This window comes from Pleurodeles waltl, chromosome 10, assembly GCF_031143425.1.
Source record: "Pleurodeles waltl isolate 20211129_DDA chromosome 10, aPleWal1.hap1.20221129, whole genome shotgun sequence".
Classification (NCBI taxonomy): Eukaryota; Metazoa; Chordata; class Amphibia; order Caudata; family Salamandridae; genus Pleurodeles; species Pleurodeles waltl.
Window position 1 is genome coordinate 10,981,041 of NC_090449.1, and position 25,286 is coordinate 11,006,326.

The following is a 25,286-nucleotide window of genomic DNA, read 5'->3' on the forward strand; positions in this document are numbered from 1 at the left end:
CTGAAACCCACTGTAAACAGTGGTTTTCGGATTGTTTTCAGAGGCTATGGACGCAGACGTCTATTAATGGGTGTGAAAACACCCCAGGACATCAGCAGCGGACTCAGCAAGTTTTTTTTGTTGGAAGGGGTTTTGGGGAGGGGTGGGAGCAAAAGCACTGCTTAGGTACTTCTCGGCACAAGACCATGCCCCTCCAAGGCCCCCTCTTCACATGGTGAGATTTTTATTCAAGTTGGCAGGTCGGGTTTACAAGCAGTGTAGCACAACAACAGATTTCAAATGGCGACAAACCTGAAGGAACTCAACACTTTTGCTCTCTACTGCCACTTCAACATGGATGGCAACCATCACTTACAAGACATTCTCCAACATGGATACTGGATTGTGCTTCTAGATCTGAAAGAGGTTTCCTTTTCCACTCTGATGCTCCCACTCACAAGAGGTTTCTACAATTCCAATGGAAAAGTCAGAGTTCCAAATCGTCTGAACTAGCATTTGACTTCAGCTTTAGGGCTGATGCTGTCATGGCAACTAAGCTTCTATTTCTAGAAACGGGTTGTAAATTACTGGGACCTGGAGTGGATCAGTTGGAAGGAGCTCAGCATAGCCAGGGGTCATAGATCCTTCTTATGTAATAAAGGGTTATGAAAACCAGCAGCATCTTCTCGTCTTAAAAAGGACCACCATGTTTCACCAAGGTGATGAAACTGGTGGTGGGGTATCTCAGATTCAAGGAATTCATATTGTCATTTAGCTAGAAGACATGCTACTGTTGGCTCAGGATCCTGTGGTTCTCAGGAAACATCTCCCATTGTATTCTATTGTTTTGTAATTGCATTGATACATCTCTTACTACACTTGACAAAATTAAGCTGAATTGGGTTGTACTCCACGTAAAGAAAAGATTGTTTAAAGATGTGAGTCCGAGTGTGCAGGGCATTTAGACATTAACAGCACATCTCCTGTTGTGTGTCAAGCCAGGGGCATCCCCTTTAAACAGTCTGGAGTACACCACACTTGGTATAGGGTCTGTATACTGCACAGGGGGAGGTGATGCACTTTTTTCGGGGAACAGTCTAATTTAATGATGTTCCCTTGCTGTTCTAACATCACTGCACTAAAAGGTTGCTGACCTTGGACCTTTTACAGAGTCTGGGTTCATTATCAATGGTCTCAACTCTTCTCTGATGCTGAGCTAGCTGATAAAATATTTGGGCTCCCAGATCGACACCAAGTGGTTGGCCCTTCTGTTGCCAGAGAGCAAGATAAAATAGGTCAAGGAGGAACTGAGAACAGTTCTTTCCCAGGATACCATTTCTTTGAGAATCTTAGCGAGAATCATCGCGTTACTTTTATCATCCATTCAGGCGATGCTTCTGCTTCCTATTCTCTTAAGCGCCCTCCAGATTGAAGATTGTTTACCTCAGAAGTGGCCTGGCATACCCGCACATGATTCCTATTTCATAGGAGTCCCGACAGGAGCCCCACTAGTGGCTATCCCACGTGGAAGTATGGAATGGTGGGCTACTTTCAGATTGACGCCAACTTGGTTATAAAGTCTGACTCTAGCAAGCAAGGTGAGTAGCCAACTACACCCCTGAACACAGATGGGATGTGGTCATTACAGGAACTGAATATGCACATAAATTACCTTGATTTGCTAGTGCGCTCCTTTGCCTTTAAGGCTTTTGTAAAGGACAAGACAAACTGTATTGTGTTTTTGAAAATGGACAGCATATCAGCAGTGTGTTATCTCAACAGACAGCGTGGTCACAGGATCAAAAGTCCTGGCAGAGTTAGATAAAGACTTTTGGCATCACTGCATATGTTACAACGTCTCAGTGAAGGTGTAATATTTGCAGGAATATGAGAATATGGGGGCAGAATGAAATTGTAGACATCTCAAGGACTTGTGAGCCAAAACTAGATCCGATCTAAGTTTGGGTGCTGATGTGTTCAATTTTTCAAGGATTCCTTTGCCTCCTGGCTTTTACAGCAAGTTACCCACTTTTCAGCTGGAGTCTGGCCCGAAGCAGCAGCCATGGATGTCTTCCTTAAAGACTGGTGTGTAGGCCCGAAGTACGCATTTCCACCATTTGTGTGGATCCCGAAGGCCTCACTGCATATCAGGCACCAACAAGTGGAAGTGATCTTAGTGACACTGCGGTGGAGATCGCAACCATGGTTTCCACTTCATTGGAACTGGTTTGTGCACCCCAATTTTATTTCCTCTTACACAGACCCTAAATCTACATGGGCTAGCTGGGCCACCGGAGTGGAGAACAGGCTTTCAATTCAGTGAGGACAGATATAGTGAACGTTTCCAATTAGCTTGCTCTGGCCTAGTGAACTAGAATTCCTAGAATTCAGAAATTTTGTCAGGCCACATTTATGGATCGAGACATCCTGTAGGGCAACAGCCATTAATCAGGAAATTGTTAAAAGGAGTTTGTGGAGAGCTACTTTAAGTCAAATAGTCATGGTCCAGGCAGGAACTGACTTTAAGAGGTTCAGCTCAGTCACCCAGAGGAGCTTCGGCTACGAAGTCGGTGCTGACAAGAGTCCACCTGGAAGACCTCTGGAGGTAGTCTGAAGGCAGACGACTGGTTAGAAGAGTTGCCTTTTAAGAAATGCTATTTTAGATCCATCATGCTGTTACAGATGGTATCTTAGGTTTGAACTAGCAAAACCCTTGCCTCTGGGCCGGTTTAGAAGTCAATGGCCTAGCATTCGTGTCTGTGAAGGACAAGGAAGCATTTTTCAGCCTCTTCATAGTAATAGTAACAAAATGCTACTATTTTGACCTTCATTGTTGTTTGTTCTTTTCTTGTTATTAATACTGGGCTTATGTAAATGTCAAGATTATAATAATTCTATTTTTTCTATTCTTTATTTGGAAATTTGTTGTGAAACCATGTACATTAGTGTGTGTGTGTTTTATTCTTTTGGTAATGAGGAAAGCAAGTCCACCCTGGAAATGCAAGAATGGGCCTAGCCACAAGAAAGAGGACAGGATGGGCGCTCCATTGGAGTTTATTGACTCAGAAACTGTTGATTGGACTGTTTGGATCTCTTCTGGGGGTAGAGAGGCCTGGGGTGACCCCTTCTGGTGGTAGAGAGGCCTGGGGTGACCCCTTCGGAGTTCGAGGCCTGGGGTGACCCCTTCCGGTGGTAGAGAGGCCTGGGGTGACCTCTTCTGGGGGTAGAGAGGCCTGGGGTGACCCCTTCGGGTTAGAGGGCTGGGGTGACCTCTTCGGAGTTCGAGGCCTGGGGTGACCCCTTCCGGTGGTAGAGAGGCCTGGGGTGACCCCTTCGGGTTAGAGGGCTGGGGTGACCTCTTCTGGGGGTAGAGAGGCCTGGGGTGACCCCTTCTGGTGGTAGAGAGGCCTGGGGTGACCCCTTCAGAGTTCGAGGCCTGGGGTGACCCCTTCCGGTGGTAGAGAGGCCTGGGGTGACCTCTTCTGGGGGTAGAGAGGCCTGGGGTGACCCCTTCGGAGTTCGAGGCCTGGGGTGACCCCTTCGGAGTTCGAGGCCTGGGGTGTCCCCTTCCGGTGGTAGAGAGGCCTGGGGTGACCCCGTCAGGGTTCGAGGCCTGGGGTGACCCCTTCCGGTGGTAGAGAGGCCTGGGGTGACCCCTTCGGGTTAGAGGGCTGGGGTGACCTCTTCTGGGGGTAGAGAAGCCTGGGGTGACCCCTTCCGGTGGTAGGGAGGCCTGGGGTGACCCCTTCGGAGTTCGAGGCCTAGGGTGACCCCTTCGGGGTTAGAGGGCTGGGGTGTCCCTTCTGGTGTTAGAGAGGCCTGGGGTGTCCCTTCTACTGGTAGAGAGGCCTGGGGTGACCCCTTCGGGTTAGAGGCCTGGGGTGACCCCTTCTGGGGGTAGAGAGGCCTGGGGTGACCCCTTCAGGGTTCGAGGCCTGGGGTGACCCCTTCCGGTGGTAGAGAGGCCTGGGGTGACCCCTTCGGGTTAGAGGGCTGGGGTGACCCCTTCCGGTGGTAGAGAGGCCTGGGGTGACCCCTATGGGTTAGAGGGCTGGGGTGTCCCTTCTCCTGGTAGAGAGGCCTGGGGTGTCCGTTCTACTGGTAGAGAGGCCTGAGGTGACCCCTTCTGGTGTTAGAGAGGCCTGGGGTGACCCCTTCTGGTGGTAGAGAGGCCTGGGGTGACCCTTCTGGGGTTAGAGGCCTGGGGTGTCCCTTCTCCTGGTAGAGAGGCCTGGGGTGACCCTTCTACTGGTAGAGAGGCCTGGGGTGACCCTTCTACTGGTAGAGAGGCCTGGGGTGACCCCTTCGGGGTTAGAGGGCTGGGGTAACCCCTTTGGGGTTAGATGCCTGGGGTGACCCTTCTGGGGTTAGAGGGCTGGGGTGACCCCTTCGGGGTTAGAGGCCTGGGGTGACCCCTTCTACTGGTAGAGAGGCCTGGGGTGACCCCTTCGGAGTTCGAGGCCTGGGGTGACCCCTTCCGGTGGTAGAGAGGCCTGGGGTGACCCCTTCTGGGGTTAGAGGCCTGGGGTGTCCCTTCTCCTGGTAGAAAGGCCTGGGGTGTCCGTTCTACTGGTAGAGAGGCCTGGGGTGACCCCTTCTGGTGTTAGAGAGGCCTGGGGTGACCCCTTCTGGTGGTAGAGAGGCCTGGGGTGACCCTTCTGGGGTTAGAGGCCTGGGGTGTCCCTTCTCCTGGTAGAGAGGCCTGGGGTGTCCGTTCTACTGGTAGAGAGGCCTGGGGTGTCCGTTCTACTGGTAGAGAGGCCTGGGGTGTCCGTTCTACTGGTAGAGAGGCCTGGGGTGACCCCTTCTGGTGGTAGAGAGGCCTGGGGTGACCCCTTCTACTGGTAGAGAGGCCTGGGGTGACCCCTTCTGGTGTTAGAGAGGCCTGGGGTGACCCCTTCTGGTGGTAGAGAGGCCTGGGGTGACCCTTCTGGGGTTAGAGGCCTGGGGTGTCCCTTCTCCTGGTAGAGAGGCCTGGGGTGACCCTTCTACTGGTAGAGAGGCCTGGGGTGACCCTTCTACTGGTAGAGAGGCCTGGGGTGACCCCTTCGGGGTTAGAGGGCTGGGGTAACCCCTTTGGGGTTAGATGCCTGGGGTGACCCTTCTGGGGTTAGAGGGCTGGGGTGACCCCTTCGGGGTTAGAGGCCTGGGGTGACCCCTTCTACTGGTAGAGAGGCCTGGGGTGACCCCTTCGGAGTTCGAGGCCTGGGGTGACCCCTTCCGGTGGTAGAGAGGCCTGGGGTGACCCCTTCTGGGGTTAGAGGCCTGGGGTGTCCCTTCTCCTGGTAGAAAGGCCTGGGGTGTCCGTTCTACTGGTAGAGAGGCCTGGGGTGACCCCTTCTGGTGTTAGAGAGGCCTGGGGTGACCCCTTCTGGTGGTAGAGAGGCCTGGGGTGACCCTTCTGGGGTTAGAGGCCTGGGGTGTCCCTTCTCCTGGTAGAGAGGCCTGGGGTGTCCGTTCTACTGGTAGAGAGGCCTGGGGTGACCCCTTCTGGTGGTAGAGAGGCCTGGGGTGACCCCTTCTACTGGTAGAGAGGCCTGGGGTGACCCCTTCTACTGGTAGAGAGGCCTGGGGTGACCCCTTCTGGTGTTAGAGAGGCCTGGGGTGACCCTTCTACTGGTAGAGAGGCCTGGGGTGACCCCTTCGGGGTTAGAGGGCTGGGGTGACCCCTTCTGGTGGTAGAGAGGCCTGGGGTGACCCCTTTGGGGTTAGATGCCTGGGGTGACCCCTTTGGGGTTAGAGGGCTGGGGTGACCCCTTCGGGGTTAGAGGCCTGGGGTGACCCCTTCTACTGGTAGAGAGGCCTGGGGTGACCTCTTCTGGGGGTAGAGAGGCCTGGGGTGACCCCTTCGGAGTTCGAGGCCTAGGGTGACCCCTTCCGGTGGTAGAGAGGCCTGGGGTGACCCCTTTGGGGTTAGATGCCTGGGGTGACCCTTCTGGGGTTAGAGGCCTGGGGTGACCCCTTCGGGGTTAGAGGCCTGGGGTGACCCTTCTGGGGTTAGAGGCCTGGGGTGACCCCTTCGGGGTTAGAGGCCTGGGGTGACCCCTTCTACTGGTAGAGAGGCCTGGGGTGACCCCTTCGGGGTTAGAGGCCTAGGGTGACCCCTTCTACTGGTAGAGAGGCCTGGGGTGACCCCTTCGGGGTTAGAGGCCTGGGGTGTCCTACAGGGCCCGGAGAGGAAGTCTCCCCCTTGCCCACAGACCCCCGGTACAAGGACCGCCTCCCTCCAGCCTTCCTCGGCTCGGTCGCCCCAGGCTGCAGCTCCTGGGGGTTCCCCGGGGGTCACCCCCGGCGGATGGAGGGCGGGGGCCCCGGGGGGAGGCGGATTGGGTTTGTGCTCCCGCAACGCCAGCCCTGGTCCTACTTTTGTGTCTTTAGCTTTCCAGCCAGACCCTGTCGTTCTGTGGGCGGGGCTTGCTTCGCGCTCTTTTCTACAGGCGGTAGCGGTTACTTCCTGGTTGCCTGGTTTGGATCCGAGAAGCGGTAAAACCACCGGAGGGCGCGGGGGGTGAGCGAGGGGGGCGGGGGAGAGGGGGAGTGTGGGGCTGGAGAGGGGGGAGTGGGAGAGATGGGGGGGGGCTGGGGAGAGAGAGACGAGGCGAGTGTAGGGTTGGGGGAGATGGGAGGTGAGTGTGGGCTGGGGGAGAGTGGGGGAGGTGAGTGTGGGGTGGGGGAGAGTGGGGGAGAGTGGGGGAGGTGAGTGTGGGGTGGGGGAGAGTGGGGGAGGTGAGTGGGGGTGGGGGAGAGTGGGGGAGGTGAGTGTGGGGTGGGGGAGAGTGGGGGAGGTGAGTGGGGGTGGGGGAGGTGAGTGTGGGGTGGGGGAGAGTGGGGGAGGTGAGTGTGGGGTGGGGGAGAGTGGGGGAGGTGAGTGTGGGGAGGTGAGTGGGGGTGGGGGAGAGTGGGGGAGGTGAGTGGGGGTGGGGGAGGTGAGTGTGGGGTGGGGGAGAGTGGGGGAGGTGAGTGTGGGGTGGGGGAGAGTGGGGGAGGTGAGTGTGGGGCTGGGGGAGAGTGGGGGAGGTGAGTGTGGGGCTGGGGGAGAGTGGGGGAGGTGAGTGTGGGGCTGGAGGTGAGTGTGGGGCTGGAGGGAGTGGGGGAGGTGAGTGTGGGGCTGGAGGGAGTGGGGGAGGTGAGTGTGGGGCTGGAGGTGAGTGTGGGGGAGGTGAGTGTGGGGCTGGGGAGAGTGGGGGAGGTGAGTGTGGGGCTGGAGGTGAGTGTGGGGCTGGAGGAGTGTGGGGTTGGGGGAGGTGAGTGTGGGGCTGGAGGTGAGTGTGGGGCTGGGGGAGATGAGTGGGGGAGGTGAGTGTGGGGCTGGGGGAAACTGAAGATTTTCCCTGCAATAATGCCCATATGTCTCGGAGTAATATCACATATAAGTTCAACAGCAATCATTTTGTATTTCTTTGAAGGTGCTACTCATCCCAGTGCAGGGTGTCGGGGCACTCTTCATCACACACAACTTATACAGAGACAATGAATCATACAAATGCCTAACTGAAGGAACAGGAAATTTTACATATAACTATAAGGATTTCTAGGAATAGGAGTCACACATTATTATTCTTATAGGTCGGCATGGTGTGCTAAGAGTGCATGGTGGGGAGAAACGCAAACTGAAATCTTAAAACATAGCACAGTAGCAAGTGTTGAGAAAATAACAATTAGGTTCTAAACCCACGCCTTGCAGTTTGCATGTAGCTCCTCGACATTGGTTTATGCTATAGTTCACTGTGCTATATTAGGGATTGCATCTCATGAACTACAAGTAACAAAAGGATCTAAGTGTCAAACGCAGTAACCTGCTTTCACATTTACATAAAATACAAATAGGATTTTAAACAGTGTAGTTTAGGGGGCAGTCATGAGGAATGGTTTGCAATCCCAGCACCCTCCCCTTCCATCAATAACTTTAGACTTCAGAGTTCAAGTTTTCTGTGTGAGAGCAGTTTGGAATGCCCAGAGTTCCACTAATCTCATCGGAACCACTATCATCTTTGACTCCAACTCACTAAGGGACGGAAAAAATCTTTATTAAATAACCCCTGTAATAGGGACCTGATGAGCGTTGCGTTGCAGCGCCTGCCTTTGGCGGAGGATGATCCAATGATGAACCCTGTCACCCAGGTGGGTGAGGGTCCTTGCATCCTGAAACGGTTACTTATGGCGATCGCTGCACAACAAACAACATAAATATTCATTTTCAGTTCCTGCTCCCAATGTAGGTTAGAGATCTCTTTGGAATATCACTTTTTTGTAATATTATGTAGTCTAGGAAAGACATGTGATGGACCGTTATCAATTTCCTTTACCCCTATTTTTTTTTGTGTTTTTTGTTTTTTTTGTTGATTGTTTGGTGTTGGTTACGCATTGTGACCATACATGGTTATAGTTTTACTCTGTGAGAGCCCTTCAGAGTGATAGTATTTGGCTTACCCAGCTGTAATCTTGTATACTTTTATAATTTTAGGACTGTGTGTCTGCTGGTTGCCTTGTGGAAAAGTGTATGCTCCAAACTGTAGGCCTCAGTTAATTACAGTGACAAGCTATAGATCTAAAACGTGCACTGGGAAATCGTGTGTGATATCAATAACTCTAGCTTATATTTTGTGAAAATCATTTGTAAAAGCCAGTAAGACTTTTACATTTGATTATCACGTTGTGTTACACCTATACAGCTATTGTCTTGCATGTGATCTCACAGATTTACAGTAGTAGGCAAGGGTTTTGGTATTGACCACCCACTCTGGCAAACTCTTGGGGTTTTCACATTGGTAATTTTTGTTAGTGCCTGTTGAGAGGAGTTGTGTTTTGTTTTGCAAGCTGTATTTTTCTACAGATTCCTAACTTAATAACTATGCATGATGGTTGCCAGTATTCAGGCCCTTCAATTTGCAGGTGTTGGGTAAGCTATAAAGCCAGAGGTAAAAGGTAAAGGCTTTGTTAGCTCATTTGGGAAACTCATGTCCGATTTCATAGGTTTGATCTATTTATAATAAAATATTGTGACCAAGCCAGTATGCCTCTCCTACGTATTTTGAAACACATCTGTTCATGACATGTAGTTTAAGGGTGGATTGTTATTACACAATGTTAAAGCCTATAGGCAGGTATTTTGTTACATGGAATTTCACAGATTTCGGTAGTAGACAAGGGTGTTTGGGTGGCTGTTCAACACTAACATACCATGGGTACAGAAGGTATGCTCCTACAATAATCCTCAATAGGCCGTCTCAGAAGAGATGGTATTTTGCTTTGCCAACCGAATTGTGTATATATTTGTACTTTTATGACTGTATCCCAGACGGTTGCCTTGTGGAAAGATTACGTTCAGTACAATAGGCTTCAGTTGGTTGTGGTGACTATCCAGTAGAACATATGCACTGTGATAATTATTGCTAGAATTTCTTCTTAGCTGTCTGCCAGGATCTTATCATTTAAAAAATAAATACATTTTATATACGTGTATATTTGTGGTATGTTTCTTTGTTCAGGGGTGTAGACATAGTGTTTCTGTGTGTTCTTTATTCCACATTGCGTATGAGAATTGTTATGACTCTAGCTTCAGTTGAGATTGAGAGCTAATGGTTGGAGCCCTTACTCTTGGATTAAACATCTGGTGTAAATATGCTTTGGAATCTTTGATTTCCTTCTTGGAGTACATACCTGAAAAGATGATTCTTCTAGATGTTCATTAATACACAACCATCCATCGCCTGGTCCAGGCAGCAACTGACACTCAGAACGAGGAGAGAATTCCCCTTTCCCCAACATTCTGCATTCCAAAACTCAGACACAACACTCCCTTTTTCCTACACAAACAATTATACAGACAGGTATAATTCACACAGTTGATAACATAAATATATTTGTAATAAAACTTCACAACCAAAATTATCTTTAGCAAATGCAGTAACATAACATGCAGAGGCCCTAGTTCCAACCACTACAAGTGCATTAACCTAAAATGAAGATGATTAATATAAAATACAGATGTCTAAATGAACATAAAATGTCTATGATCCAAAAATTACACTGAACCCACACCTCCTTCCTATCCAACCAACCAAATTGGATGAGTGTAACCATACTTTGTTGAAGAAAGAAAACAATTCAAGCTTGTGAATATGTCTAACATGGATCACATTCCCACATGCTAGTGCCAAAATCTTTATATTTAATTTGCAAATTTTTAGATCTTTGAGACCAATGAACAAATTCCCTCAAGATTTGTTCCACACCTTACTAATTTCTCACACTTCAAACAGGTTCTTAACTTTTTGACCCGTATGGGGGTAAAGAAATGTGAAAGTCTTTTCTGAACATTACCTGTTTTTTTTCTCCTAACCCAGTTATCTACCTTGCCATGCAGTGTTCATCTTTTTTCCGCTGAGCGATACTAAATCTGAACCATTCTCCAAACATCAACAGCACTCTCAACATTGTCAATATCCACACATTTTCTCTTCACCATTCCTTGCTTTATTTGGCACCTGCAACTCTCCCTCTCAACAGAGTAAAAGGTGAAATTCCTGCACCTGTATCTGTAACAACTGACTTCCATTCCTGTCTGTTAATTAACACTAGTTGCAACTAGTTCTTAACTTCTCAATTCACTCTTTCGGCCAGTCAGTTGCTACGAGGGTGATACAAAAAAGTTTTGTAAACTTTTTTTTACCTCCACATATTTTAAAAATTCTTGCATTTCTTAAGAAATTAACTGAGTGCCATTATCAGTTACTAGCTCTTCAGGATCACCTTCTCTCAAAAATACTTCTTGAAAAAACACAGTGATATCTTGTGTGTTAACACTCTCCACAAACCTTATTTGAGGCCATTTGAAGTCTTAATCTATTAACACAATACCAAACGTAGTCAACTCCCTATAACTCCAAAAGGCCCTGAAATATACAGATTCAACTTATGCGATAGTAAGTTACTAGAGGAGTAATGTGACTAGGTACAGTTGCCTGAGATTTGTTACTCATAATACATGCAGTACAGTCCCATGCAAAATGTTCTACTTCCTTATCAACCCAAGGCCACCAAAGGTCTTCTCGCAATCTACTTTCCATAGCACACACTCCCACTTGTCTTCCATGGACTAATTTTATAATTCTCTTGCGGAGTCTCTTGGGTACCACCAACAAACCAATTCTGAGTAGCATGCCATCCATAACTGACAATTCATATGCCACTTTCTTTTAGGGAATGAGACAATCCTACAACAAGTTTGTCAGGTCACCCCGAGATACACATTTCATAACTGCACTTCACTGTCACCCAGGAAAGCTTACCTCCACTCTTCTTCCAATAGAGCTCCTTCCATGATAACATACACAGAGCTCATCTCACACACCATCCCAATATCGTCAGGACACTCCTTTCACATACATTCCTCACATGAGGGTAATCTGGATAGACAACTGACCACACAACTCTTTGTGCCAGTGACATAGTCTAGTGAGTATTGAAATTCCTGTAATCTATATTATCACTTATCAATTGCTGTTCACCTTTTAATCTGCAGAGCTGGGCCAGGAGGACGTAGAGATGGAATTGTCTGGTGGATAACTGGGGACAGAGTCAGGCGTTGGGAGGCTCTGTAGGAGAGAGGTGTCTGCCTCCTCACAGTTTGTGGTTAATGTTGGCTGCTGGATCTTAGCCCCAGAAGGCTGCTTTGTCTGGGGAGGGCAGCATGGGGGGATCAGTCTTGCAGTGCCAACGATACAAGGGGATCTTGGCACCCCCATTCACTCATGGGTCTAGTCACGTCTGGTGAGGCTCAGCCCGGCACTCGGCTTCACTTGTCTAGCCTGGACACTCTGTGGGAGGGGGGGGGCTTTTTCCTGGGTGTGAATCCCTTCAGTGGAGCCCAGAGTGGTGAAGAGGAGGGGTTGAGAGCTTCTCTCCCAAGAGTGTGTCAGTGATGAAGGACAAAGTGGTCCCTGCTTCTCGGCTTCACTGTGGGATCCCGGAGCAGGAAATGTTCTCTGTGGGTTATGATGTGGGCCTGTCCCTTGATGCGGGTTCACCCCGCTGTTGATCCTTTCCCAAGCAGTCTGGGCGGGTCGATACAATACCTGCCTTGTCGCGGTGATCCCAAGTCCAGGTCGAGACAGCACATGGTCAATTGCTGTGCTCCCCAGGTGTGGATCCCCAGGAGTGGGTGGGGGGAAACCTTTGGTGACTGAAGGGTCCACAGGATGCGGGAGTGGGCCCCATGGGTGGAACTCCTCCAGGGCGTCCCCGCATGTGCTCAGTCAGTATCGTCCTTCAGCTCCGAGGTTGGACGGGGCAATTGCATCCGGGAGATGCCCCTATTTCTGAAGGTTTATTTTGTGGCAGTCTGAATTGCCGAAGACGGGTAGCTTCCTTTCAGACTGCTGCTCGGGGTGTGTCTAACGACTCACAGCTCGTTCTGCTGATCAGTGAGTTGAAACGTTCAGCAGGCCTGCAGTTGTTTGCCCCTGTCGCTCCCCATCCCCCAGACAGTGAGGGGAGGGTTCAACCTCCTAGGGGAGCCACTTCTTTGGATGCTGCATCAATCTCTAGGCGAAGTCCTCAGCCCATGTGCATGGGTCGATTCGGTGCAGCCAGGCAGAGTCATGGGTACCAGTAGATGGGTCGCCTTCCTTCAGAGGGGTGTCGACCAAGTTCCAGTGCCTCCGGTCTCTGATGGTTAGTGGAGAGCTGTGTTCGGTGGTCAGGATATTTATTTTCGGGCTGGGTACTTCGGAGCCCTGTAGTGTGCTACCTACTCGATCGCCATCTTGGCCACGCCCTCCAAACCTCCTCCGCTTCCTTACGTGACACTATACTGGATCATTATGGAATGCTGTTGACCGTTTCAAAATGGCCTACACTTTGGTTCTAAATTTGACGGCCATGCTGGAACTTTAAAAGAAAATATACTATTTAAAATACCTCTGCATAACTGGCCTCAGCTGCTATGTTTTTATTTATTTTTTCAATTGCAAGCACATAAAGACTGTTTTTATATGGCAGCGGGTTTTCTTTTTTCTAGTTGTATTCTTTTACTTTATCTTGCATAAATTGTTGAGGTTGTATTTGTTCTTTTTAGATTTTTTTTTAGTGCATTTGTTTGTGAATACAAGAATGATTCAGTGGATGTATGAATGAATGTATGCAAAGATGAGTGACAGAGTGCATGTATGATGCCTTATTGAGTGCTTAAACCTTTCAATGATACAGAAGTCACTTTCATTCATAAACCAGGCCTCTTGACATTGCCAGTGGCTTTTCTATTTGTAGTCCTGCATTTATATCAGAAAACTACAATCAGCAGAATGCAGTAAAAACTGCAAAACGTGATATATTACTTTTTCAGCCGTGGGTCAGTTCAAACACATGTTTGTTGTGTGTGGAGTTCTAAGCCTAAATCTGGCCATCCTGGTTGAAAACTAGGCATCCAGTTGGTCCCATTTCAGTGACTGTTTCAGTGGGAGGCATAGTGCTGACCTGGCTCACCTTGGCTCCTGTCGGCCAGTGGCAGAGCAGCCAGATGTTCTTCCCCTTCCCCCCGTATGGGGGCAGTGGATGGACCTGGGAGTAGCCTGCGACCTCTTTGCAGAACTGAATAGGCGTCTTGGGTTTGGATGAGAGACGGGTGCTTTAGGGTGGATGTGGGATGAAGAATGAGATGGGCTGTGGGGTTGCACAGGATATGAGTGTGGGGGAAGACAGTTCCAGAAGAGAGGGTGGAGGAGGGGAATGTGGAGCTAGAGAGAGACAGTCTTATGGAGAGTGAGAGGTGAGTGTAGTGAGTTGCGGCAGAAACGGACTGTGTAAGAGTAGTGGAGGCGAGTATCAGTAGGAGGGGAGAGATGGGTTGTGGGGGATTGAGTGGGGTAGGGGAGAGGCTGTGAGAGCTCATGAGGTGAGTGTGGGGCTGGAGAAAGACATTGAAGCAAGAGGGATGACGAAGAGTGTAGCGGCTGAAGGAGGCATGGCTGAATGAAGGTGGGCGAGGGGAGTGGGGCCTTGGTGGCTACAGGTATGACAGACCACAAGAGCTGAGGCTGGAGCAGAGTACAGGATGGTTGTGGGCTGGGGAGGAGCTGGCTGCAGGATGTGAGTGGGAACTGAGAGGACACTGGTGCAGGACATGTGGGTCTTGCTGGAGAAGGGCATTGTTATAGGTGGTTAGAACAGGGTCTCTGGGTGGTGGGCTGTGGAAAGGATCCGAGGGTCTCTTGGAGCTGAGGCACAGACGTGGAATGCAGCTGAGGTGTCCCCTGACACTACACACTAGGGAGAACTCAGCCCATCACCCGTCCATCAACTTTCAGGAACATTGGGTTTCACTGCTCTACAAATCTGACCTCTTAAAGCCACTATTGTTCTGTTGTGGTGTGGCTCCCGCTGCCTTTCTGCACGGTGTGCTGTTCCCAATCAGTCAATCAATCAAGGATTTATAGAGCGCACTAATCACCCGTTAGGGTCTCAAGGCGCTGGGGGGGAGCTACTGTTTCATAGAGCCATGTCTTGAGGCGTTTCCTGAATGTCAAGAGGTCTTGGGTCTGGCGAAGGTGGAGCGGTAGGGAGTTCCAGGTCTTGGCGGCTAGGTGAGAGAAGGATCTTACTCCGGCGGTGGTGCAGCGGATGCGGGGGATGGAGGCGAGGCTGGCGGAGCGAAGATTGCGGGTGGGCTTGTGGAAGGTGAGTCTGTCGTTGAGGTAGGCTGGGCCTGTGTCGTAGAGGGCCTTGTGTGCGTGGATGAGGAGTTTGAAGGTGATCCTCTTTGATACTGGTAGCCAGTGAAGGTCTCTGATGTGGGGGGAAATGTGGTCGTGGCGTGGGATGTCCAGAATGAGGCGGGCTGATGCGTTTGGATTCTTTGCAGCTTTGTTAGGAGTTTGGTTGTTATACCTGCATATATGGCGTTTCCGTAGTCCAATCGGCTGCTGACCAGGGCGTGGGTGACAGTTTTCCTGGTTTCAACGGAAATCCACTTGAAGATTTTGCAGAGCATGCGGGGAGTGTTGTAGAAGGAAGAGGAGATGGCATTGGCCTGCTGAGTCATGCTGAGTGTGGAGTCCAAGATGAAGCCTAGGTTGCACGTGTGGGTGGTGGGTGAGGGTGCAGTTCCTAGGGAGGTGGGCCACCAGGAGTCATTCCAAGTTGAGGGGTTGGTGCCAAAGATGAGGATTTCTGTCTTGTCTGTGTTTAACTTGAGGTGGCTTGATTCCATCCAGCTGGCGATGGCGTGAAGTCCGTTGCTGAGGTTGTTCTTTGCAGTTGTAGGGTCTTTCGTGAGGGAGAGGATGAGCTGAGTGTCGTCTGCGTAGGAAACTATGTTGATGTGGTGGGTTCGTGCGATTTTGGCGAGGGGGCCATGTAAACGTTGAAGAGCGTGGGGCTGAGCAAAGATCCTTGGGGAAAGCCACAGATGATTCTGGAGGCTTCTGACAAGAACGGTGGGAGGCGGACTCTCTGGGTTCTGCCTGAGAGAAATGACGAGATCCAGTCGAGTGCCTTGTCGCGGATTCCAGCGTTGTGGAGGCGTGTGCGGAGAATGTGATGACATACCGTGTCGAAAGCTGCAGAGAGCTCCAGGAGGATGAGTGCTGCTGTTTCTCCTTCGTCGAGCATGGTCCTAATGTCGTCTGTGGCAGCAACGAGTGCACTCTTGGTGCTGTGGCAGACTGCGGAATCCGGATTGGGAGGTGTTGAGTACCTTGCTGTCTTCCAGGAACCGGGATAGTTGGCTGTTTACAATTTTTTCGATGACCTTGGCTGGGAAGGGGAGGAGGGAGATCGGCCAGTAGTTCTTGGGGTCGCCTGGGTCTGCCTTTGGTTTCTTCAGCAGGACATTGATTTCTGCGTGCTTCCATCTTTCTGGGAAGGTTGCTGACTCGAAGGAGCGGTTGATGGTTTTGCAGAGGTGGGGGGCGATGATGATGTTTGCCTTATTGAAGATATGGTGTGGGCAGGGGTCCGATGGTGATCCGGAGTGGATGGAGGCCATGGTGGTGGCGGTGACCTCTATGTTGACGTGGGCCCAGGTTTGGAGTAGGTGGGTGTTGCTTGGAGCATTGGGTTCTTGGGTGTTTGTAGTCAGCTGGTGGGTCTGGGGTTTGAAGCTATTGTGGATTTGTTCTATCTTTCGACGGAAGTGGGTTGCCAGTGAGTTGCAGAGCTCCTGTGATTGCGGGGGTTCGTTGGAGCAGTTCCTGGGGGTGGAGAGCTCATTGACGATGCCGAAGAGCTCTTTACTGTTGTGAGTGTTGGCTTTGATGCGGTTTTTGAAGTGTGTCCTTTTGGTTGTGCGGATCAGTTGGTGATGTTTGCGTAGGGCATCATGCCACATACATACACAGTAGCGTCTGGTGGTACTAGGGCCTAACCCTGGCCTTGGACATTTCCATGTTCTCGGCCACACTCTTCCTCAAGCCTCCCTTATGTTCCAATGGACCATGGTCTGTTTGCTTGTTGCCTTCACCACCTCTCGGTCATAAAGCACACAGGACCTTGGATGTGATAAGCAAACATTGACTCAGTAAAGTGTTTGCACACCTCTCTTGTGCAAATACGAAGAATGGCGAAATATCTTTTGCTTGATTTGTTTTTTTGTCATGGCTGTCACTGTGGACTTCAATCTTGCATTAAATTGCTAGACTTGACATGTAACGGTAAGGGTGTCCACCACATATTCACGACATGGATTTCACGCTTCTGAATGTGACCATGGTCTTTAGTTTTAGGTTTGACGTTTGAGACCGCGTTAGATATCCTGCCAGACTACACTTTTTTTCTTTAAAAGAACAACCTATATACCATACATACATAGAGTGCACTTTGGTCAGCAGGCTTCGCTTATTGGCCTTTTAAGCTGTCATTCAGATAAGCTTCTGCACCCAGCATAGGACAGTGGCTTAGCCCGGTTTACTCATTGACTCCCTTCACTTGTGTCTGTACAAAGTCTGTGCACTTTGTTTGCACGGTCTTAAAATAGTTCATTTCTCCGTAAGTGACAAAGTTGGTTCATAATTCACTTAATTTGCTTTTTTTCATTTAAATACTTTTATATTGTTTTTATAACAAAAAACAGAAATGTCCAGAAAAGCAAGGGTACAAAGTGCCTGTAGGTTATCTGGCGACATAGTACCATATTTGGAAAGAAAAACACAAATATTAATTTACTTTTCAGTTTTGAATAACTGTCAGCTATGTTGTCTACACTTAAGGCGATTGCTTTTCTATCTCCTTTCAAAGTTGTGGGTATAAAATGGGCCGGTGACATTTTAACATTGCACCTGCTTACAGTTTCAACATTTGGTTGAGTTTTTATTTTTGTCTTTCACAAATATTAATATAAAATGCTTGGAACGTCTGACGGGCTAGTTGTTTAACTAGCATTGCTAGTAAAATGACCACATCAGTAAATGTTTTTTTAAACTACATGTTTTTATTGCAAGCATATGGCATCCATGTTTAGATGGCAGGATATGTTATTCATTCTTATTTTTGTGGCATGTTTTTTCAATAAAAAATGTACTATTGCAACTGTTTGCCAGGTCAAGACGTTTTGGCTTTGCCAATGCTTGTTTCTCTGATCTGCCGCATCCATAGACAGTCCCAAACATTCAGGAATGTTCAAGGAGGCTTCTCCCAGTAGTCTTAGATACTTCAGGAGGATCCCGTCTCTATCATCTGTAAGAGAATGTCCCTTCTGACAATACTGCCCTTGGCTTCCCTTCCGTCTCACCACTTGCTTGATACTCAGGCAGCTGTGTTCGCCCTTTAGGTTTTCATCAGACCCCGTTCGGGGGGGCCACAGGGCAGTGAGGGGCTACTGGGCCCCAACCGTGATGTTTGAGGTCATTTGCCACTGGTGTCCTGAAGTCTGTCGTACTGTATCTCTGCAAACTGGTTCAAGTGCAGTCTTCAGGGGGTGCAAGGAAGACCAGTCGCTGGCTTCCCAGGTAAGTAGAGTGGGTGCATGAGCTCTCAACTTGACCATCAACCAATCTGCTCAATAAATCGGTGTCCAGCCAGCCCAGTGCTTGTCTGTCTTGAGAAAGAATCCATTTTTTTCATTACACAGCAATACTAAACACTACACAGTTCAGTCCAGCATACAAGGCAGTGGCTCTGCCCTGTGGGTAAAGAAGACTGTTTCAGGGATTGCCAAGGAGGCCAGACGTGGCCTGTGTCTGTACATGCAGCTTCCCAGCGCAGTGATGAGCAGCAGATCTGGCAATTACGTCTGGGGCTAGTCTGGCTGCTGCATCTCCGCCCCACCATAGGAGGTAGGCTACAGGCTTCGACTGGGCCGTGCAGTCGCCACAGCAGCGCTAACCTAGATCGGGCCAGTGCAGTCATTGCAGCAATTGGAGTCCCAGTTGCACCAATGCAGCCCTGAAGGCGTGAAGCAGTTCATGCCAAACATTATCTGAGATACGGGGGGGATACTGCAACATGGTCGCACATGGCTTCGCTCTGGCTGTTCCTCTGGGACCACTTAGCTTTGCTAATCGGCAGCCTATCCCCCTGCAGTGCCAGGCTTACCCCTACACTCTCGCATGCAAGCTTAGTTAGGTACAAGCCAGATCCTCAGCTCTCCCAGCTGATGTTACTGAGTTAAGGTGATGTCCCCTCTGATTTGACAGATTAGCTGTCTGGCAAAGACCACGTCAGTCACACAGGAATCCTTCCAGTAGAGTGTGGAGCGCTGCCTTCCTTCATCGTGAAGGACCTGACATTGGAATCCGAGTGCGATGCTTGGGGTCTCACTTGTAAACGCACTTTCTAGGCCATGGATGTGGATCACCGGCTCTAACTTCAGCATCGATCTGGGTGGTTCTCTTTCAAGTGTCCTTCCCAGGCTGCTCTCCAGACACAGTCTTTGTGCAGGGTTGCTTCTTGCCTCAGAAGGCACCTTGGCTGCCCTCACACTGGAGCATGCACTCTGGCCCAGTCACTGTGAGCCTTACTGCTGCACTCTGCTACACGCATACTACACATGCTCTCTACATGGGCTCTGCTCATACACAACAGCTGAGCTTTACACAAGAGGGGCCTGTAGGTCCCATTCTCAGATTCAATGGTCTGACCACAGCATCAGTCTCCAAAGTATGGAATGCTGCCCCTCCCCGCTTTGTGTACTCAACACAGACATTAGTCCACTGTCTTCTCTGATGAAACGATGGGTGCGCCTCTCCAGTCACAGGACAGTTCCATGCCCTCGCATAGTCTTGGACCGGCCTAGGACTGCGCACGAGCTAGATTAGTGAGATAGAGTCGAACTTTTAGGATACCAGTTATATGTAGCAGTTGGGTACTCGGTGCAGTGGAACATCATGTTATGCCATGCAGTGCGCATTCCCACCGCAACAGTTTGACACCCGTTAAAGGGCCTTGAAAGTGGCGACCGGATTAGTATGCGCCAGCCTTGGGCGGAACCCAGACTTTCCCCATATTTTTGTGGTCGCAGATCAAAATCCTTTATCTTATTACTCGAGGCCCACCTCGCACTACTCGTTCTAGTCAGGGGCCCTCCCATGTCCTGCGCTCCGGCTTGCTTCAGAGGGCTTCCCCTCTGCTTCTCTACAGAAGTATACAGTCCTAGGGCTACTACTGCCTCTTTCTCCATCACCCCCAGGGCAGAAGTGAAGCCCCTTTTTATAACTTCTACTGTTAGGCTTACTTGTGACCAATAATTGGCCTCTCTTCTCGTGCGGGTACATCTGCCCCCCTCTAGAATCCCCCAAAGCAGCTGTTGCCCAGGTCATATCCTTCACCACCTCTACATTTAGATGCTCATTTGTCGAGATGCTGAAAAGACAAGCTCTGTGCACACTTACCCACCCTTTCAACAGTTCCCTCTATACCTCTCTAAGCAGACGTCTACCTCAGGGAGCCTCTGCATTGTACAGTAAACCTGTGAATGCTGCTGCTCCATAGGAAGGATATGTCTGTAGCTTTCAAGTGTTGTGTGCTGTGGAGCTGCTGATCCACCCCTTGTCACGTAGAGCAGGCACTTGGTCTGCAGAGGCTCCCCAATCCAGCCTGTAACCCTCCTACATGACTCATGCTGTCCGTCTTTCCAGATACCCATCCTGTGTCTCTCATGCTGTCCGTCTTCCTATATACCCATCCTGTGTCTCTCATGCTGTCCGTCTTTCTACATACCCATCCTGTGTCTCTCATACTGTCCGTCTTTCCAGATACCCATCCTGTGTCTCTCATGCTGTCCGTCTTTCTACATACCCATCCTGTGTCTCTCATGCTGTCCGTCTTTCCAGATACCCTTCCTATGTCTCTCATGCTGTCCGTCTTTCTACATACCCATCCTATGTCTCTCATGCTGTCCGTCTTTCCAGATACCTATCCTGTGTCTCTCATGCTGTCCGTCTTTCTACATACCCATCCTGTGTCTCTCATGCTGTCCGTCTTTCTATATACCCTTCCTATGTCTCTCATGCTGTCCGTCTTTCTACATACCCATCCTATGTCTCTCATGCTGTCCGTCTTTCCAGATACCCATCCTGTGTGTCTCATGCTGTCCGTCTTTCTACATACCCATCCTGTGTCTCTCATGCTGTCCGTCTTTCTACATACCCATCCTGTGTCTCTCGTGCTGTCCGTCTTTCTACATACCCATCCTGTGTCTCTCATGCTGTCCGTCTTTCTATATACCCATCCTGTGTCTCTCATGCTGTCCGTCTTTCTATATACCCATCCTGTGTCTCTCATGCTGTCCGTCTTTCCAGATACCCATCCTGTGTCTCTCATGCTGTCAGTCTTTCTACATACCCATCCTGTCTCATGCTGTCCGTCTTTCTACATACCCATCCTGTGTCTCTCATGGTGTCCGTCTTTCCAGATACCCATCCTGTGTCTCTCATGCTGTCTGTCTTTCTATATACCCTACCTATGTCTCTCATGCTGTCCGTCTTTCTACATACCCATCCTGTGTCTCTCATGCTGTCCGTCTTTCTCCATACCCATCCTGTGTCTCTCATGCTGTCCGTCTTTCCACATACCCATCCTGTGTGTCTCATGCTGTCCGTCTTTCTACATACCCATCCTGTGTGTCTCATGCTGTCCGTCTTTCTACATACCCATCCTGTGTCTCTCATGCTGTCCGTCTTTCTACATACCCATCCTGTGTCTCTCATGCTGTCCGTCTTTCTACATACCCATCCTGTGTCTCTCATGCTGTCCGTCTTTCTATATACCCATCCTGTGTCTCTCATGCTGTCCGTCTTTCCAGATACCCATCCTGTGTCTCTCATGCTGTCCGTCTTTCTACATACCCATCCTGTGTCTCTCATGCTGTCCGGCTTTCTACATACCCTTCCTATGTCTCTCATGCTGTCCGTCTTTCTACATACCCATCCTGTGTCTCTCATGCTGTCCGTCTTTCCAGATACCCATCCTGTGTCTCTCATGCTGTCCGTCTTTCCAGATACCCATCCTGTGTCTCTCATGCTGTCCGTCTTTCCAGATACCCATCCTGTGTCTCTCATGCTGTCCGTCTTTCCAGATACCCATCCTGTGTCTCTCATTCTGTCCGTCTTTCCAGATACCCATCCTGTGTCTCTCATGCTGTCTTCTTCACTTTATGTTGGTTACTTAAGCTATTCTGCATCTCTTTTGATGTTGTTGGCTTCATCCATTCAGATCACTTAACCCATCTATGTCACTCGTTCTGTTGCCTTCAGCATATACAGCTTACCTGTCGCTTCCTATCAGTTTCTAGGTGTTATTTAACCATTTCTGTGTTGCTCGTGCCTACGCTCTGTTCATGCATTGGTGCAGCTGCCTGTCATTCACTGCAGATACCTTCAGGCTATGGAGGGTATTTAACCAATCCACTTGCTCTCAGCTCAGTTCCTGTTTCACTTTTACTATGTGAAATATTGTCTCACATTTTCTTTCCCCAGATCTACACCATACAAATTATCTGGTATACAGTGTACCTACTTTTTCTGTTGATGATGGAAATCTGAGCGCTATAAATGACCCCTGTGGAATGGAATTCATAATTCAGCAGCTAACTTGAAGTGCTCCCCCTACCTTGCCCTGTGAGCCCTTAGCTGGTTCCTTCCTGAGTACCGTCTTCTGGATAGCTGCTTGGGTCCTGTGCCTGGACCCTACTAATTATTATTACTAACTGACACAGCAGTACTAATGTATGACCAAAGTATTCTTGGCTATGGAGCATCCTTCACGTTCAATTTCTAAGCGATAACTGGAAAATAGGCCCCTAGTTTGGTACACTTCTATCCTCTTATATACAATTGTCCGAATTGTTTTCTAGATTCACAGCTCTTTCTCAGCCTCTAGTCTCTCTTGCAGTTTTACTAGTTTCTGAAAATGTATGATAAACTGTTCATTTTTCCACATCTCCAGGCGCTTAAACTAATCTCAACTTCGCCCCCCCTCCCATCCTCTTTCCTCCCGTCTTTTTCCCACATCTGATTATTTCATACGTGTTACCCTATCCCCTAATTCAGATGGTCTCTGCAACTCTGTTCTCTTGGTTCAGCTCCCCTCGTGTCATCTCTGCCCCCCCTTACAGCCAGTCTCCTTCCACATTTCTGGTTGTCTTCCACACACCCTACCTGCACCCCATCTTTGCTGGTGGGTCAAGAGACCTGGGGCCTTATTTAGATATTGGAAATCCCATCTGCCGAAATCTAAATCCCATAGGAAATAATGGGATTTCGATTTTGGCGTATGGGATATCAGTCAACGTTGTGACGGAATAACCCGTCCGTCAATATCTAAATAAAGCCCTTAGTTGCATTCACTGTTCAGTTATATAGCAGGATAAGTTGTGGGATGTGTCCAGGATTTTCAAACAGTGCACTTTGGAGCTCCTGTTTTCTAATGTCGTGTGAGATTGTCCTAATCTGGCTTTGGGGTACAGATTCACTGTATATCATCTTTCTCTACAGGTAAGAGAAATGTCTCAGCGGAAACGAGGAAGAGGGCGTCCAAGCCTGAACCACACTGCCTCCACCTCCCAGGTACGTACCTCGTTTCCTCACAGGTGTACTCCACTTCCTTGCTCCTGGGAGTACCTGCCCTTCATAGAGCTTCCGGGTCTGTAGATGTAGCCATGCATCAGTGACTGTGAGCGTAGGCGGAACCCCTTTGTCAGTGCAGGACACTTACAGATTTCATTGACATTTATTTAAATTCTAGAGAGTACAAATCCTCATATTGGGCATTATTCAAAGCAAAAATCTTCATGTTCTTTATATAGACTGTTAAATTGGTCACTGTCTTTGAGGGATTGGATACATTTCTGTATGTAAGCCTTATGCCACGAACATTAAATTATCTATACACCGCCATGATTCCGGAAAATAAAGGTGTTCCACCTGGAACATTTCGTGAGTTTGTGATGCGGTTGCCCTACATTTAAACATTTAGAATCTCAGTTTAACATTTACTATCTATGGTGAAGTCATAATTAATAAAAGGTTTCCTCTCCTCCCCCTGGGAGAGCATCTCATCACCATGAAGGTGATGGACGATTCCTCTCTCTCTTGAATTATCTCAAACCCTCCACTGGTAGTCGAACACATTGGAGAACAAGGAGATACACTACCAGGATTCAGACATAGATTTACAGATTTAATACACACCGAGTACTTGATAAGGCACTGCAGTCCTAACGTCGCGAATGAAGAAAGCGCTTGGTAGATATCATCAGGTTACTAAGGGATACTATTCTGCTCCAAGAAGTCTGTGAGTACGTTACTCATCGGTTTCCTCAGTTTTGCTAGGGTAGGGAACTAGAGATATTGTGCGGTAGTTGCTCATAACATTCAGCTCCGCCGAAGGCTTCTTCAGTAAAGGGGTCACTAGAGCTTTCTTCCATGCCTCCGGAACAGTACTGGTCCACAGGGATGGATTACAAATCTCTAGTAGAGGGGGGAGAAGCTCCTCTTCTCTATCTTTCCAGACATATGGAGCCAAAGGCTCTAGCATGGAACCAGAGGAGATGTTCTGTGATAATCGTTTGAATTCCTCTACATTTATTAGTTCTATTTGCTCTAGCTTTAATTTGGTACCTTCTGAGGGGGGGGGGGTGTTTTAAACTCCCATCCCTTCCTTGAAGGGTCGATCGTTACTCCCGGAAGCATTGCTAATATCTGCTAGAATTAATTCTATTTTGTCGTTGGAATATTGTGACAGCTTATCACAGAGTTCCTGCGAGGGGTTTACGTCTTGTTTAGTTCAAGCTGATCTAACTAAGTTATTTACCACAGTAAATGCCATTTTCAATGTATTGGTTGCGTCTATTAGTATCTGTGTATTAATCTTCTTTGGCTGGCCTGGTTTCCCGCTCCGAATCTTCAGGGTCATACATAACTCTGCTTTATCATGCTCTAAGTACGTTCTAATTTTCTGCAGGGACTTTTCTTTTCTCTCAGGGACTCTAAATCGTGGCTGTGATGGTCTTCCAGGTTTCGTCACCGTTTTTACTGATGTGATCTCAAGGATGTCCTTTACAGCGTCCTGTAGATCAGTGTACATTCACGTCCACCCTTCTCATCGTGGAAGAAGCTTGGTCTCGCAGACATCTTTCTCTCTTTAAGTTTCTTTACCCTGTGCCAATGTCTGCCCTGAACCTGCTTCGGAGCATTAGGCTCCCCCTCTTCTGCTGGATCCAAACCACCTCAAAAGAACTAGTATAAGGTGCAACCAGCTCAGAGGGTGTAGATTTGCTTTGTTGATTTAGTTTGTGGGTGTGAATATCCGATCTAAAGTATGTCCTCATGAGTGTGTTGGGCCAGTCACTAGTTGTTTTAGTCCTAGGATCTAGCATGTATTCAAGAGTTCCTGTCCTGGGTATGGGAGGACTCCTCTGCCCAAACATTAAAGTCCCGCACTACAAAGAGTTTCGTGTGAGAGAGGGCGAGGGTGGTGATCAGTTTCGAGAAGGGTAGCAAAAAGTGATTTAGGGGCCTTGGCTTGTATCATAAGAGGCCCAGGACAGCTACTCCTTTCCTTCTTTTGATAGTCAAACCCACTGATTCAACTCCTTGTATTTTGTCTGTGTGAAGAAGCCCCAATTCCCATTTAACTTTAAAAATAATTGCCAAAGCCACATTTTACTTTTAATTGCATCCTTTTCCATTTTTGAAAGATGCCTAATTCAACCAAAAAAGCTTTTCATTTACTAGGTTGCACCGCACGTAGAGTAGCTACTCAGAGGTAGCTGCAGAGTACGAGGGTACACCGGCTTTATACACAGCTCCTGGCCCGCGTCAAGGTCGATGGGCAGTTGTTAGACCCCCTTCCTATTGAACGAGGAACCATTCAGG

General features: G+C 49.0%; 1 protein-coding gene across 2 annotated transcripts in view; it reads left to right on the forward strand.

Moving 5' to 3' along the window:
• Positions 1 to 6,398: 6,398 nt before the first annotated feature.
• LOC138260892 (non-structural maintenance of chromosomes element 3 homolog) overlaps positions 6,399 to 25,286 on the forward strand; it is a 52,107-nt gene continuing 33,219 nt past the window's right edge. Inside the window, exons 1-2 of one of the 2 annotated variants that reach the window (XM_069209369.1) lie at positions 6,399 to 6,462; positions 22,905 to 22,976. In XM_069209369.1, coding sequence (XP_069065470.1) covers positions 22,914 to 22,976 — 63 coding nt within the window. In that variant the 5' untranslated portion in view covers positions 6,399 to 6,462; positions 22,905 to 22,913. Of the gene's footprint in view, positions 6,488 to 22,904; positions 22,977 to 25,286 lie in introns of both variants that reach the window. The other variant, XM_069209370.1, reaches the window with a different exon arrangement.